Source organism: Epinephelus moara, chromosome 13 (assembly GCF_006386435.1).
Source record: "Epinephelus moara isolate mb chromosome 13, YSFRI_EMoa_1.0, whole genome shotgun sequence".
In the NCBI taxonomy this organism is placed as follows: Eukaryota; Metazoa; Chordata; class Actinopteri; order Perciformes; family Serranidae; genus Epinephelus; species Epinephelus moara.
In genome coordinates, this window is record NC_065518.1 from 2,884,004 (window position 1) to 2,900,141 (window position 16,138).

At 40.7% G+C, this 16,138-nt stretch overlaps 2 protein-coding genes across 3 annotated transcripts in view; both read right to left on the reverse strand.

The window, feature by feature from the left end:
- Nucleotides 1-16,138, reverse strand: part of rnf213b (ring finger protein 213b) — a 528,456-nt gene that overhangs the window by 96,795 nt on the left and 415,523 nt on the right. The gene's annotated exons all lie outside the window — the stretch shown is intronic.
- LOC126399428 (stonustoxin subunit beta-like) lies at nt 10,224-15,614 on the reverse strand. Its single transcript, XM_050059374.1, has 4 exons — nt 15,503-15,614; nt 14,733-14,832; nt 12,069-13,532; nt 10,224-11,829 (listed from the first exon to the last, which is right to left on the reverse strand). The coding sequence occupies exons 2-4, from the start codon at nt 14,821-14,823 to the stop codon at nt 11,273-11,275; spliced, it is 2,112 nt and encodes a 703-aa protein (XP_049915331.1). The 5' UTR covers nt 14,824-14,832; nt 15,503-15,614; the 3' UTR covers nt 10,224-11,272.

Consider the following 16,138-nt stretch of genomic DNA (forward strand, 5'->3'; position numbering starts at 1 on the left):
AGAAAGAATTCCTAGGAATACAATAGTGTCCTGGTGGACCCTAATAAAGCAAATTTCTAAACTTTTGTGATGAGGTCACAGTCACGTCTCCAGGACCACATTTTGTCACATGCGCGCGCACGCACACACACACACATATTCTCATACATCTATCCTTGTGAGGACCCTGATTGACACAATGCATTACCTCGCCCATTACTCTAAGGGATTGTTCATCATCTATGAGAGAGAAGGGGTTGTTGCAGAAAGAGGGAGGCATGTCAAATCATTTTTTAAGCACTTAGGAGGAACTCATGTTTTTTACTTTGGCTCAGAGGAGGGGCGTATACATTTAAATGGCTGTATTTTGTATTTATTTCACTGCAGACTTTTAAAGAAAACATTCCTTCAACAATTTTGCCAAAATTCCAAATTTTGCCGATCATTTCAGTGATAATTTTTGGAGATAACTTTTAGTGAGTTTTAAAGGAAATGTTGGTTTGGAAGGTGTGTTCTTTAAAAATTGCCAAAATGAACCCGTCCGTACGACGAGAGTGAAAAATTGAGGCTTTTTCCAACTTCAGGATTTCGTCTTCAACTTTTAACTTCCAAACATCAAAGGCTTTATGTATATTGTATGTATGGATTACATGTATTACATAAAGCTACACACACACACACACACACACACACACACAACAGCAACACATAAGAGCCGCAGTTCATCTCCTTCTTACAGCTCACAGTATTCTTTTTTGATTTACTCCTCTACATCATATTTGTTTGTTTGTTTTCACACACAAACATAAAACATGTTTATAGGTAAACACATATGAGATGCGTATACTTATAAACGTGCATACTGTACATATAGTTTTGTATTTTGCTCACCAATGTATTGACCTATTTTGCTGTGTTGACTAATGTTACATGTGTTATCACTTTTCATTCACTGCATTTGAATTGTTTTTGTGTTTCGGCAACACATATTAATGTCCTACCAATAAAGCCTGTTAAACTGACTTCAGCTGAGAGGGAGAGAAGCATCCTGAATGAACTTCAACTGAGCTTCATTTGTATTTGATAACATGAGTTTCTGAGACGTCATCAACAACACCAATAATTACCTGACCAACCCCGCTCTCTACTGAACCATCAGCACAGTGCAGGAAGTAGGACTCTAATTGATCAAATTCAACATGGCTGCCTCATTGTTGCGACACACACTCACCGAGCTCCTCATCTTGCCAAATTTGAGAAAGTTATTTTTCAGATTAAAATTTGATTTAGTTAGTTATTTTATTTGCTGGATTGAAGCTATAAATGGTGTATTTATTGTACCATGATATCATTTTGAAAACGTGAGAATCAAATATGATACTGCAGGTTCTGACAAGAACATGGAGAACTGTTTCTCTGTTGGCCAGTAGGGAGCGCCAGATAGACATACAACTGTGTGTGTGCTCTCATGAGGATAAAATGTTTCATCTGATCCTCTTAACATGTTCATTGTGTCAGACTCTATGTACTAGAATAATAATAATCATAATACTGAAATGATTTGCAAACAGAATACTTGACTGAAGACAGAATCATTCAAGAATTTGATGCCTGTAAGAGATCAAAGTTTTGAACCCAGTAATAACAGAAGTAATACATGTGAACAAGTTCAACACTGACTGACTGAATGTGCAGTTTGTAATTCAGTATTTATAAAAATCAAATGTATACATTAATGAGATTCTGCTGGATGAATGAGGCCTCTCACAGACCTGAGGTAACACCCTGATGGATCACGTCAGAAAAGAAGCAGCACGTTCAGATCTGTCATTTGAATGACGTCTTTCAGTCAGCTGAGGTGAACCCAGCCTGGCGTCTGAACATCTCACACTTTCTGAGGTGACGGTGACCCTGATCTCTCCTCACTTAGTCAGCAGTAGTCTGGTAATAGTGATTACACGGTGGGCAGCTCCAGCCACACACAGTTATTCTTTGACCTGAGGATTACTAACGGTCATATGCAGAACGCTGCACCCAACGACACCACGTGATGGAAAACACTGGAGACAGATTACGGCTGGTGCCAACGCTGCAAGGTGTCACTTTGCGTCATGCCAGTGTGTGATATTGTCACAGAAAATGAAAACTACAGCAGACCACGTGAATCAAACACAGAGTCAACTGAGTTCTGTGAGGTGTTTAAAAGAATAAAAGTGGAGCTGTGGGAGGAACTTTTCCATCGCCAATCTATCACCTACAGTAGGTGGAGGTTGGCACACCCCCAGTTTGGTGAAGCAGGCTGGAGTACCACCACAGAAGCTAAGCAATGTACTGCTGTGGATGGGCAACTCATCCTCACTCCGACCTCGTCACATGTCCACGTTTGGTCATGGACCACGTCCGCATATGACGTCTAACGTACCCTGGGTGTGTTGTCTATGGTTATGATGTTAATCAATGACAACTCTTTGAAGTTGGTGGTAGCTTTGTACTGACACGTCACTCTGCTCTGATTCTTGAATTTCTTCTCATCATTCAGATACTTGGCAGATCCTCCGACTTCAATTAGTCCACTGCAGAAACTGAGCTTCAGAGAAGCGCTAACATCCAGCAGAGAGGACTTGTCTTCAATGGAGTCAGATGTAGAAATATTAAATGCACTGCTATGGTTGGATTTTTCAGCTGTGTCCTCTTGTAGAGTTTTCTCATCCCACAATGTCATACCTGTAGAAAGTGGAAAATATCAGTCATCTGTTAGGGGGTTGACACTAGTGCGCGTGCGTTAAGGTCATGGCGTGATGGCGAGCCAAGATGAGAGTCCTAGGTCGAGTTTTTAAGTGTAACTAACTAAAGTAACTAAAAAGTTACTTTTCTCAGTAACGCATTACCTTTTGGTTTAAGTAACTGAGTTACTAACTGAGTTACTTTTTAATGAAGTAACTAGTAACAGTAACTAGTTACTATTTTTCAGTAACTAGCACAACACTGGTTGCGACACACACTCACCGAGCTCCTCATCTTGCCAAATTTGAGAAAGTTATGTTCAGATTAAAATTTAATTTATTTACAGTTATCTGGTCGGTCAGCCAATCAGGGACTGGAGCTGGTCCTTATGAGGAGTTGGGCATGAGATAGTTGAGTCACGAGCGCAATGGCAGATGGACTAAGTTTGGAGACAAGTGAAAAACGGCCTAGCAAAAGAAAAGGAGCTCCTCTGTGTGAGGAGGCAAAGAAGAGCAAAAAGGAGAGTGATAAAAGAAGAGGAAAAACAAGAGTAAACCTCAGTCAGGCGTTCAAGAGATGGAGGGAGCTCCGTGACCAAAGAGGCTTCAAAACCCATGTCCAGCTAGCTTTCTTTCTAATGGATCAGNTGAAAATAGAATTTATCAAAGCTGTTAGAACAGAAGAAACAAACGGGAAGTGCATGGAAGCAAGATGTTTTCAAAGTTTCATTATAATTAACCAGCTCATATCCTGCTGTCTTTCAGCTGTGCATCCTCTCGCTGCTCCACCTGAGACATCAGTCCTATAACTGCACGGTGCAGTCGTGGAGGAGAGGTCAACACAGCGGTACCATTCGCCGCTTCTCTTCTGGACCAGGTTCACCTACTCCTCCTGTACTGACTGACTCCTCCTCCTGCACTGAACCTGAACCCAGCCACAGTACCTCCACCTGGTCTCCTGACCAGGGCCCGCCGCCCGCTCCCACCCACTGCTGCATGAGTGGCTGTCATAACTGCGTGTGGATCGAACACGCAGAGCAGCTGCTGGCCTACTACCACGACGGCGGCGACCGTGCACTCGCCGCTATAGAGGAGAACGTCCTCGATGAGAACCTTAAAACGTACCTGAAGATGGAGATTAGGCTCTTGAAAAAGGCATGATGGATTTACTGCTGTGACATCATGGAGTGTAGAGTGAAGAATCTGAAACTGACTGAGTGTTAGCACAGTATAACACACTCCGGTCACAGAGTTTACCTCCATGTTTTCACTTCCTCCTTCAGTGGGTCACACACACTGCAGAACATTTCAGAAAACTGCCACTAGGTACCAGGTCAGTATGTGAACAGTAAGAGTAGCTGTTGTCCTCAAAAATCCACCCGTCCTGCCTGAAATAATGAAGCCAGAAAGAATGTTGGCATTTTAAGTCTCTGCAAACCACAGATACATTACGTGTGCATGTTATTATGCAGTGGTTAGTTGAGACGTTGTGTTTCAGCAACACTGTGATTAATGTGCAGTTAGGTTTTGGCACAAAAACCACTTGGCTGTGGTGAGGAAAAGATCACGTTTGGGCTAAATGAATCCCAGTTTTGGTGGCACAATCACAGCTGGAGAAGCCGACGATGTCTTGGTGGAAAACAACCACGATTCATGGCTCCTCCCTCGCTGGTCACTTAAACACCACTGGTGTTGTTGTTTGTTGGTCTCAGACAGTGGTCTGCAGCTTGGCAGACGTCTCGCCTCTGTGACACGCCATCCACTGTCCCCTCCACCTCCCAGTGTCAAAGTATGTCACGCAATTAACATTAATCTGATTTGTATGAAATGTGCAAATGTAACATATTCGTGGTTTGCAGAAATAATGCCAGTGTTATTTTCTGGTGACTTGGCTGAACAGAAGCAGTCAGATGATCAGGTAGGTCGTAAACAAATTCAAATGATCTAAAGCACTTCATTTAGATGGAAAACTGAAAATATGAACACCTGAAGTGTTGGTAATAACTCCTTAGCGATACCTCTAAGGTATTGACTGAAATAACCCAGCCCCAGGTGATATCAAAACGTCTCCAGTCAAATGATATCTGCACTTTATCCATTGTTTTTCGTGATCCCAGACCGTCACAACTACCCGCCAGGTCAGCAGACTTTGTGCTGCTGCTGCCTTCAGAGCCACTCTCCTTCGTCAGTTCAACATGTGCTCAGTCACACAGACACTGAAATAGCTCAAATCTGTAATGAAACCCATAAATAACCATTCGGTAATGTTAACCGTGAGATGCCAACAGTTAGTCCTGTCACTGTGTGTGTGCAGGCAGGCAGCCTCTCTATTTCCAGTGTGGAGCTCACACTCCAGCAGCAGCAGCTACGACCTGATGAACCACGATGAATGAAGAACCCAAAAACAGAGAGAATTCTTGATGAATTGAAGTCAAAGGCGTCCACGTTTAACAACAGCAAAACTGTATCAAAACATCAGGTTACAAACACTTGGCAAAAACGTTACCGTTTAAAACTGAGCTGAAAGTCAAACTTTTCCATGCTCTCTTCGAAGCCAGACTCCACCGACAAAACAGTAATTTTACCTCTCTGAACACAGGAGCTGCTGGTCTACTGTTGCCTCCGTCAGTTAGTTTGTTTGGATGATTGTGTGAGTTTGGCATTTTAAAGGGTTTCGTTTTTATTGTTTAAATTAAAATCACTGTTTTTGTTGATGGAGCCTGGCTTTAAAGAGAGCGGAGATAAAGCCCAGTTCAGACCAAAGATTCATGACGAGACGAGTTGAAACAGGCAACTAGTAGTTCTAATAACCTGCTGGTTCACACCAAGTCACCACCATGAGACGGTGTATCATCTCTAGTCAACAACTCTCTGTGCTTCTGTTATCTTATTATTATTTTGTGGCTGAATATAATTCGTAGCTTCTTAAAATCTGAATGAGGATAGTGATAGTGAGATACTGGCTACAGTGATGAAACAAAACCAGCATCAGATGGACTGTGCACACCATGAGAACGGAAACAGAAGGCTGGCCCAGGACAGAGCACCTTGCTGCAGCAAACGAACACGTCGTCATTTTGACTTGACTTCACTACAAGCTGATTGGCTGTAGAAACAGTGGATGTGCTTTACGTTCTAAAACAAGCCGCCGGCAATTTGAGTGTCAGGTGACATCATCAGCCGGCTTGAGTCGAGCTCAAACCGGCCAGTTCACACCGCTGCAACGTTCTACAACAGTTTTGTCTAGTCATGAATCTTGGGTCTGACCTGGGCTTTAGTTTCACTTTCTGTTTCCCTGTCAGAAAGGCAAATTTATGAATCCTTGGATAGGGAAGAAATCGCCCACCTTACTCTACATCTGATTGACTTACCCTGTCATTCTTACCCAACCAATGAAGCAACATTTCTAGACAATCATAGGGAGCATAGTGATTCCTTCGCTCTCCTAGGATTAGCAAATATGCATCAGAAAGGGCTGTCTGTTCAGGAAGTACTGAGAATACAACTGGATAAATCAGACTTGGATTATACTGCAAAGTATTTGTTCATTTGTTTGTTTATTTTCTTTATTTTCACAGCTTGATTCAGTGACTTTGTTGATTCATTGTTATGTCATGACGCACATTTGCCATTTGCACTTTTTGTTTTATTTATCAGTTTGTATGAAGTTTGAACTGAAGATTTAAATTGTATTTTTATGTCTTTACTAATCATTTGCTTCATTGTATTTAAGAGTATATTTTAATTATGTATTTAAAAGTTATTTTTAATAGTTTGTTTAATAAATGTTCTTCTGAGATGAACATGGAGAACTGTTTCTCTGTTGGCCAGTAGGGAGCGCCAGATAGACATACAACTGTGTGTGTGCTCTCATGAGGCTAAAATGTTTCATCTGATCCTCTTAACATGTTCATTCCATCATCGGGAGGATTTATCCAGCGAGCCCGACCAGCTTGTTTTCAGGAACAGTCTGAAGTGTGTCAGACTCTATGTACTAAAATAATAATAATCATAATACTGAAATGATTTGCAAACAGAATACTTGACTGAAGACAGAATCATTCAAGAATTTGATGCCTGTAAGAGATCAAAGTTTTGAACCCAGTAATAACAGAAGTAATACATGTGAACAAGTTCAACACTGACTGACTGAATGTGCAGTTTGTAATTCAGTATTTATAAAAATCAAATGTATACATTAATGAGATTCTGCTGGATGAATGAGGCCTCTCACAGACCTGAGGTAACACCCTGATGGATCACGTCACAAAAGAAGCAGCACCTGGGGGGAGTAACTAAAAAGTTACTTTTCTCAGTAACGCATTACCTTTTGGTTTAAGTAACTGAGTTACTTTTTAATGTAACTAGTTACTATTTTTCAGTAACTAACACAACACTGATTGCGACACACACTCACGAGCTCTTCATCTTGCCAAATTTGAGAAAGTTATGTTCAGATTAAATTTGATTTACAGTTATTTTATTTGCTGTATTGAAGCTATAAATGGTGTATTTATTGTACCATGATATCATTTAGAAAACGTGAGAATCAAATATGATATTGCAGGTATTTAATGGTGTTTTCATGGCTTTTAATGTTGTACACTCTTTGAATTATTATTTTATCAAACCAATTAAAAATGAAAATTGCATTTTAACAAGATAGAGTGGAAACTGTAGTATGAATATACAGCCCTTTATATGTACCCTTCCCTGGTACAACTTCTGGAACACCAGATTCTCTCCACAAGTCAGCAGGTGGAAAAGTAAAAGGTGAAAAGAAAACAGTAAACGTAGAGAGAAGTAGTATTTTAAATTTTTTTATACTACAGAGCAAGAATGTAAGCCAACCTGAAAAACAGCCATAAATCACCCATGCTACAAGAGTCCAGAATAAGTGGAAGAAATATACAAGAAACTGCCAAAGCAAGTTGAAATGTACATTTACAGTGTAATACACTAAGTCAGCGGACATTGGGTGCATCTGCCCAAGGGGTCATAATTCACCTCAGTTTCCCTGACACTGCTCAAGACACTGCTCTAAGCACCAGCAGGTGTTTTACACACGTGTGACACTGCCTTACATTTATAAATAAACACCTGGCATTTATAATTGCCACAAGGCGTCTTAATCGCCATCAGGGCTGCATTCAAAAATAATAAAACTAGAAAGGTTTTGAAAGCAGAGAAGTATTAAATTTAGAACTTGAAGAAGAGAAGAACGACAGATCTGTCCCTCAGCAGCTACATATCTTTCCCCATCTGACTGCATTCTCGGCTTATATCAGAAATATGCCTGTTTTAAAATAACGATACCTTGAATTATAATGATAGTCATCAAGTCTGAGAATGTGTTACTGATTTACCTCTTTCATATCATATAAAATGAATGCCTAAAGTTACTTATCTGACTGCTTTATATGACTGATATTACTGAGGTCTGCTGCTAAATTTGTGTTTCACTCAGTAGAACTCTGATTTAATAAGTCAGCACTTAAAAAATGTAAACTGCGTCTTTAAGGCAGACAAACAGATGATTAGCTGGGAAACATCATGTTTATTCACTTTACATGGAGCTAAAATTAATACAGAACTAAGTGAAATGTTTGCCGAATGTGTTAGTGTCAGTTTATGGGTTGTAAGACATCATAAACCATCTTTTAGAAGGAGAAGTTTGTTAACTGTAAGCTCGCTCGGGCTCTGTTAAATTAGTGTAGCAGGGCGAGTGAATGGCTAACATAGGAAAACAACACTTTGAGATGGCTGTCAGAGATGGCAGAGGTCTGATCACATTATCCAGTATGAGGTGTAACAGGTGGTGTGTTTCACATGTTTAATTTCCCAATCACTCTACAAAAGAGGATTAGCGTACCGTTAGCTTATTGTTACCACTGGAATACTCAGGTTACGGTTCAGCGCCAGATGTTGCACCCTAATTTCACAGAAGGTATCGTGGGGGCAAGAAATAAGTTCTACATGTACATGTATGTATGTATATATATATATATATATATATATATATATATTTATCCTTTATATAAATAATAAATAATCAGTGTGTTTTCTTGCCAGATTCTTGCTGAAACTGTTGCTGCAGATGGCGAGCCAGTTGTGGAGCTTGGCGCCATGGCATGTCCACTGTGAACATCCAAATAGCTTAACATGGGCCCCACATACAAAACTTTGAGCTTACCTCATCAATACTGCCGAGACAACGCCAAGGTTTCATTGCTAATCTTATTTATCATAACTTTTGTAGTGAGTTATGAGGCCCTGGTTGGCCTGGTGGTGGCGCTGTAACTAAGGCCCAAAAATTTAATTTCAAAGAGGCCACACCCCTCAAAGTCAGGTTGACTTGAAATTGGAATCACAGCTCCAGCTCAATGAAGTTTTTGAAAAACACATTTTTGACATCTCCTCCTGGATCATCATTGAACCAAGCTTATCAAAAGATGCATAAAGCTTATTGATATCTCATAGTGTTTTAAAGATGTTGACCAATGAATTTGAGGGACATGCTCACATATGCACCTGAAACATGCCCTGAAAGATTAATTCAAATCAACCACTAGGGGGCGCCACAAATGTAAAAAAAAACAATTGCCATGGCATAAATAACACAAATCAGACTATGAATCCAAGATATGGACAGAAATATTGTCCAATGTCACAAAACTTGCAGGAAATGTTTCATGACAATGTTGAACCACATGTTTGAAATTATTTATAAATTAATCAATAGGGGGCACCATCGATTCCAAACCGTTCCAAATCCCTGACCTTGGAAAAATCTGACCATGAATCAATGACAGTTTGTCCAAACATCACTAAACTAGGTGAATATTTTCAATTCAGCCATTGACACGTCCCCACAGTTTGTCTGCAACTGACCAAAAGGGGGCGACAGAATTGCCAGAGAAGATTGGGACCAGCAGAGATTTGGACTTAAATGAATGATTATCTATCTGATGTAATACACTTTGAAAGGTCTTGATCCTTTTTCATGATGTTTGATTGATTGTTTTTGATGATTTTGGTTTTAAAAACTGCAACAAACTGTGAAAAGTGCATGAGCTGTTCTCTAAAAGGACGTTTGACCTGCTGTAATTTTGTTAACAATGAAATTAAAGCTACAAGAACGTCTGACAAAAGTTTGTCCTGTGTGGCATCTGATCCCATGGGAAACATGCATAATGTGTGAAGAACACAACATTGTGTGTTCAGAAGATGCCGTTGACTCAGCTGGTGTTGAGATAACGTGAACAAAAAGCACTTAGTGAGAATCAGTGCTAACATTAGCAAGCTGGGCTAACTAGCGTCAATATTCAGAGTGGAACACAGTGTCCTTATGATACTGTGAAGACGGAATAATGTTCTCTAAAGGTTCATGTTCTCTCGTTGTGTTCTTTGCATTAAAAGATGCTGATGTGTCAGAAATGATGAAGCTTACAACCTTTGGTAAAGTCACCTTTTGTAATCTGCAGGAAAACACAAAGTAGCACACAGTGGTGAAGTCAGGTCTCCACTTTATTGAATATTCTGCTTCAGAAGACAGTGAACATATCCAACAGGTGTTGCAGTGTTACAGGAATCTGACATCACATCAGAAATGTTTGCAACTAAATGATGTTAACAGAGACTCTCTCCAACAAAACAAGATCTGCAATTTTTACACATGAGCTATGAGTTTATATTTCAAGAGACAAAGCAACTGAGTATCAATAAAGGCTCTATCTATGTGCCAAGAGTTAGATTATAAAGTTACAACAAAAAATATCTGTGACCTACCAAGCAACTAAAGTTTAAACTGATTGTGAAGCTGTGACGCAACAAAACAGTCTAAGAAGAAGGCTGTGCATTGAGTCAACATGAACTAACACGTGACAAATCAGATTACTACAGCTTTAAAAACACCAGCAATGTACTTATCATCTAACAAAATGGAGTTAACAGCAACTCTCTCATCAAACAGTAAAGTCTTAAACCGAACCTGAGGTCAGGGTTAAAGTAAAGACTCAGAAAAACACAAACCAGAAAAGATAACCCTTTAAATATTACGCATTAAGAAGAAAAGGAACAAATCCTAAATCAAAGAACAGGTGTGTTATCTACCTTATGTCCCAACATAATCAACATGATAAATTCAACAAAACAAGTCAATCATTTTCCTTTTACATGAGCTGTGAGTTTCTGCGTCAACATATTTGTGTTCACAAAGTAACTGTGATTCAATATAAGCTCTGTATCTTTAAGTATCAGGAATTACAATAGAAATGAAAACAGTTAAAACATATTGTGTGATGTACCAAGCAAAACTGAAAGTGAAGCACGGAGCTGTTTGAGAAGAAGGCTGTGCATCGAATCAACATGAACTGAAAAATAGAAAATGACGTTTAAAGTCACTTTATGACATCATCGATTTTCCTGGTCCCTCTGGGTTTGAATGCATTTTTTTGATTTTTGAGGGATGTATAGGCTCAAATAGGATGTTAGGTTGCGCCTTAAACTTTGAATATGAACCTGTATCCCTACTGACAGACCAGCAATCTAACAAGTGTTTGTCATGGCTTCTACTGAACTGGACACAGGTACGCAAAGTTGCAGTGGTATTTAACCCAGAGGCCTGGGTAAACAGGCTCAGTGAATTTGGTGCGAAAGGTGTAGAGGTGACGCAGAGTGTTAGATGAGACTCTGTAGTAGGACAGAGTGCCAGCAGGCCAGTCCAGATACACCCCGACTTTGTCGCAGCCATCAGAGGGAAAAGCAGTTTCCCACTTCTTACCATTATGATATGCCCTCACAAGCTGATAAGATGAATCGTGGTGCTTGCCAAAAGCCCACGACATGGTATTAAATCCAAACTGGCTGTCTGAACTTTTCCCTTTTCTTTCAATTCCCTTGTATACAACAGCAACATAAACAGATTCTGTGGAGCCAGTACTCCACTCTACCTCCCAGTAATGGCGGCCAGTTAAGCTCTCTTTGCACAACACCTGAGTATGTTTATCAAACCTCTCTGGGTGATCAGGGTATGACTGCAGTTCTAAGCTTGTTGCCTTCTTGTCTCCCTCAGACAGAGTGAGGTAGCAGTTTACAGTGTTTGGGTCCAGGGTGAGATCAGTGGCATCTNCAAACCTCTCTGGGTGATCAGGGTATGACTGCAGTTCTAAGCTTGTTGCCTTCTTGTCTCCCTCAGACAGAGTGAGGTAGCAGTTTACAGTGTTTGGGTCCAGGGTGAGATCAGTGGCATCTGAAGGAGAGACCAATTAAATTTAGTCATCCTGAAGGTCAAACAGGTTTCTGGAAGACAGTTATTAGTACAGCATATTTAAGGCCTTAAAATAAAAGCATGAAAAAAAGACTTACACCAGATCAAATCTCTTCTGTCAGTGATGGTCTCCACATCAGGGGGGTCAAGCTTTGTAAAGTCTTCACTGACCAGATTGCCCTCCCTGTAATGATAGATGGTTGCCCCTTTGTATTTCTCATTTGCTATGGTTGCTATGAGAATACGCAACCTGTTGTTGTTCTTCTGTGCTTTGGCAAGGTCACGGAAAGCTTTGGCTTTGTTTCTCATGTTGCTGTAAATCTCTTCTGAGAAGTACCATGGCTCTTCAGTGGTACTTCCTGATGTAGGTAACTTTAAGTAGGTGGCCATCAGATCCAGGTAGGTATCACCTCTTTCCATGGAGGTGAAAACAAAGCACAGAGCATTCTCTACGTCTTGAGCAAGAACCTCTCTGTCCAGCTCTGACTGATTTTGGACGATCTTCACTCCCTCCATGGTATCTACACAGGATCTGATGACGCTGATTTCTCTCTCTTTGTGATCCAGCCACTTGCTCAGTTTTTCACGACTGAATGGCGACTTGTCTCGGTCTTCAAAGAGTTCTTCTACTGAGCTCTCATCTGCTTCACCATCACGGATGGAGGGAAGTTTCTTCACCAAGGTCTGTCGGAGGTTAGTTGCAAAGTGACTGCACAATTTTTGGAAATGGCTTAATTCTTCTCGAATGACTGGGAAATTTTCTACCACTCTGTCTTCCAGAGAATCATTGCATCTGATTCCTGTTTTGCTTAAATCTTCCAGAGCATCCTGCACCCTCCCTACTAATGGGTTGCTGATCTCTCTTGACAACTCAGCAGCTTCAGTGTCCAGATTCTTCAGTGGCATCAGCCAGACCTTCAGTGGAACAGCATTCTCTCCTTTTTCTCCCAGTAGCTGTGGAAGTTGAACGTAGACCTTCACTGCCTCTTCAAATGTTGTTGGGTTGCTTTCAAGAATGAAGTCTCCGAAGAATTTGCAGGAGAATTTGTTGGTCAGGTCTTTTTCTTCATCATTCAGATTTATTTCAGCTTTTCCCTCCATACTAAGTGAGGGGATCTTCTTTATCACAACCTGCATGCTGCCCTGGACGTTCTGAACCTTGCTGGCTTCTAACTTCTCACTGTCAAACACAAAGAAAGCATTTGCCCCGTACAGGATCCCGGTGACCACATGTGTTGCGCCGCTCTTCTTAATGACATCTATCTGTTTGGTGTCCATGGTCATGATGTTAATCATTGACAACTCTTTGAAGTTGGTGGTAGCTTTGTACTGATATGTCACTCTGCTCTGATTCTTGAATTTCTTCTCATCATTCAGGTACTTGGCAGATCCTCCGACTTCAATCAGTCCACAGCAGAAACTGAGCTTCAGAGAAGCGCTAACATCCAGCAGAGAGGACTTCTTGTGAATGGAGTCAGATGCAGAAATATTAAATGCACTGCTACGGTTGGATTTTTCAACTGTGTTCTCTTGTAGAGTTTTCTCATCCCACAATGTCATACCTGTAGAAAGTGGAAAATATCAGTCACCCGTTAAAATCAGAAAAATACTTCCCCTCCACATACATACATTTTAAAGGAATACTTCACCCACAAAAATTAACATTTGTAAATCACTTAGTTGTGCTGTGTGACCTTGAATTTGTGAAGAAAACTTAGTTTTTCTCACAAGCCTCCACAGAAAACAGCAAACATATTGATTTGTTGATTGATTGAGGGAACATATGTAACATCAACAAAACTAATATCAAAACATCTGTTTACAAACTGTCCCACAACTCGCGCAGAATAATCCCAACCTCACTTATCCACTCATGTGCTCAGGACTGGATAAACACTACAAAGAAAACCTTGGTTTTAGAGTCAGGCTTTGAAGAGAGCACAGATCAGTTCAGTTTTTTTAGCTAGAAGTCCTGTTTGTTAAGTCCCGAGCATAAAACTGGATAAATTAAATCTGGGTCACACTGTATGAGTTGTGTGAGATTGTGTAAATGGATGTCTTGAAATAGTTCAGCTTTTGTTCAACATTGATCCAAATTAACTAATAAATCACTACGTTCACTGTTTTCGATGGAGGCATGTGAGAAAACGAGGTTTTCTTCATGAATTCAAGGTCACACAGTGTGACTAACTGATTTACAAATGATTGTTGTGTAGTGTAAGTATTCCTTTAAAGTATGTAAAATAAATACTCTCCTATGATTAAGATTTTGTCGAACATTTGTCCAATAAAAAGTGCAACAAAAAAACTCTGAAAAGGGGGGCTCTATTTCCTCTTCCTTATTGAGAAATTCTGGATCTGGCCTCCGCCCTGCCCATCACCGCTGCTTGCACTCGGTTGACTGGTCAATGAATTTCTTGAGAAATGTTTTGGCAAATACCCATGATGCCATCCAGCCAGAAGGGGGCGCTATAATAAAGGCTGAAAAATTTCATTTTGCAATGGCCACGCCCCTCACAACCTACACAGACGATTCAATTTTTTTTATTTATTGCAAGATGATATATCAACTGATACCACATGAATATCCTGTCTTCCAAAGATCAACTGATAAATGGAACTACAAAGCATCTCCCAATTCTTTTTATATTGAGTACGAATGTTAAAGAGGTTAACATTATGTTTGTGCTTCATGAAATGATTTCAAAGTTCCTGTAAGCAGAGCTGTGACAGGTAAATATATAGTCTAAGTCAAGACTGACCTGGGATCAGTGCATCTCTGCGAGCATCATAGAGCATTCCTAGGCCAAAGGGTCGACCCAGAGCGGCAACTTCCCTTTTTTCTGAGGCCATTTCTCCAACCTGTAGGGAAAAGTAACCACACAACACTCAGTACTTAATTTACACCCTTCTGTCATATGGGTTGAGAGTTTATAACACTGGGAGTCAACTGTCCTCCAGAGAGGACGACAAAGATCATAGACAGAAAGAACAACAGTCTTAGAAATGCAGTATTTCTCTGTAGACACCAGTCTGATGCTGATAGTTTTACAGAGTTCATTCATTTTCCGTAACCGCTTAGCCTATACCAGCAAACGTTGAGTGAGACGCAGGGTTCACCCTGGACAGGTCACCAGACTATCACAGGCCTGACACATAGAGACAGACAACCATTCACACCTCCTTTTTGACCCGCCTAACCCTCTCTCAGTTCACCCCAATCTCCCTCACAGACTTACCCGTTCTCATTGTGGGAATGAAAGCTGCCACTTGCACCCTGGACCCTATCCCACCCCATCTTATCAAGGCCTGCCTTCTCACTTTATCACCGCTCATCACAACAATAATTAACTCCTCCCTATCTACTGGCTCAACATACTCATACTACTTGAACTGAGTGCAGCATTCAACACCATCAACCATTCCATCCTTCTCTCCCGCCTTGAAACCACTCTTAACATTACCGGCACTGCTCTCTCCTGGCTCAATTCCAAAAAATCCCTCTGTCTCTGTCCCCCCAGTTTGTCCTCACCTGGTGAAGTTGTGCAGATCAGCTGAGTTGTGTGAGAGTCTTGTTGACTTCCAGCTGGAGCTTCCAGTCTGATGATCTGTGATGTTGAAAGGTGACATATATACAGTCAGATACTCTCTTCTATTGACTCCTCCCATGACACACCTCAACACGCCTGACAACAACCATTTGTCAGTGTGACAGGGCCGTGACCTGAGGCCAGTAGAACGGAGATAATGAGACAGGCAACAGGCAGAGTGCTTCCTTAACTCGCGTCTGACAGACTTTATGGGACACGTATTTAACTGTTCTGAGACTGCAACCCAGGCATCCCAAAACAACACAACATTCATTAAAATAAAAATGTGAATCCAAATAATCCATGTGTTTTATAATTCCTTAAATACAAAGGAAAAGAAAATACATCCTTCAACAAACTTGCTGTCTACAGCCTGAACTACTGAACCACTGGGTACAAACAGGTCCGTGTCAGTGAAAACATGGACGCTTCAACCTGGCAGCACAGAAGATCTATACGATCAGCACAGTTTCAAGATTACAGTCACCAATTCAGTATCTGACCAAATGTCTCCCCTTCTGTTCCTGAGATATGACGTTAAAACATGATGATGTCACAGTCAAGCTGACCTTTGACCT

Coding starts and splice junctions, on each gene's coding strand:
- LOC126399428 (XM_050059374.1), bottom strand. CDS start 14,823: ATGGCCTCAGAAAAAAGGGAAGTTGCCGCTCTGGGTCGACCCTTTGGC. Junction 13,533..14,732: donor CAGAGATGCACTGATCCCAG/GTCAGTCTTGAC, acceptor CACTTTCTACAG/GTATGACATTGTGGGATGAG.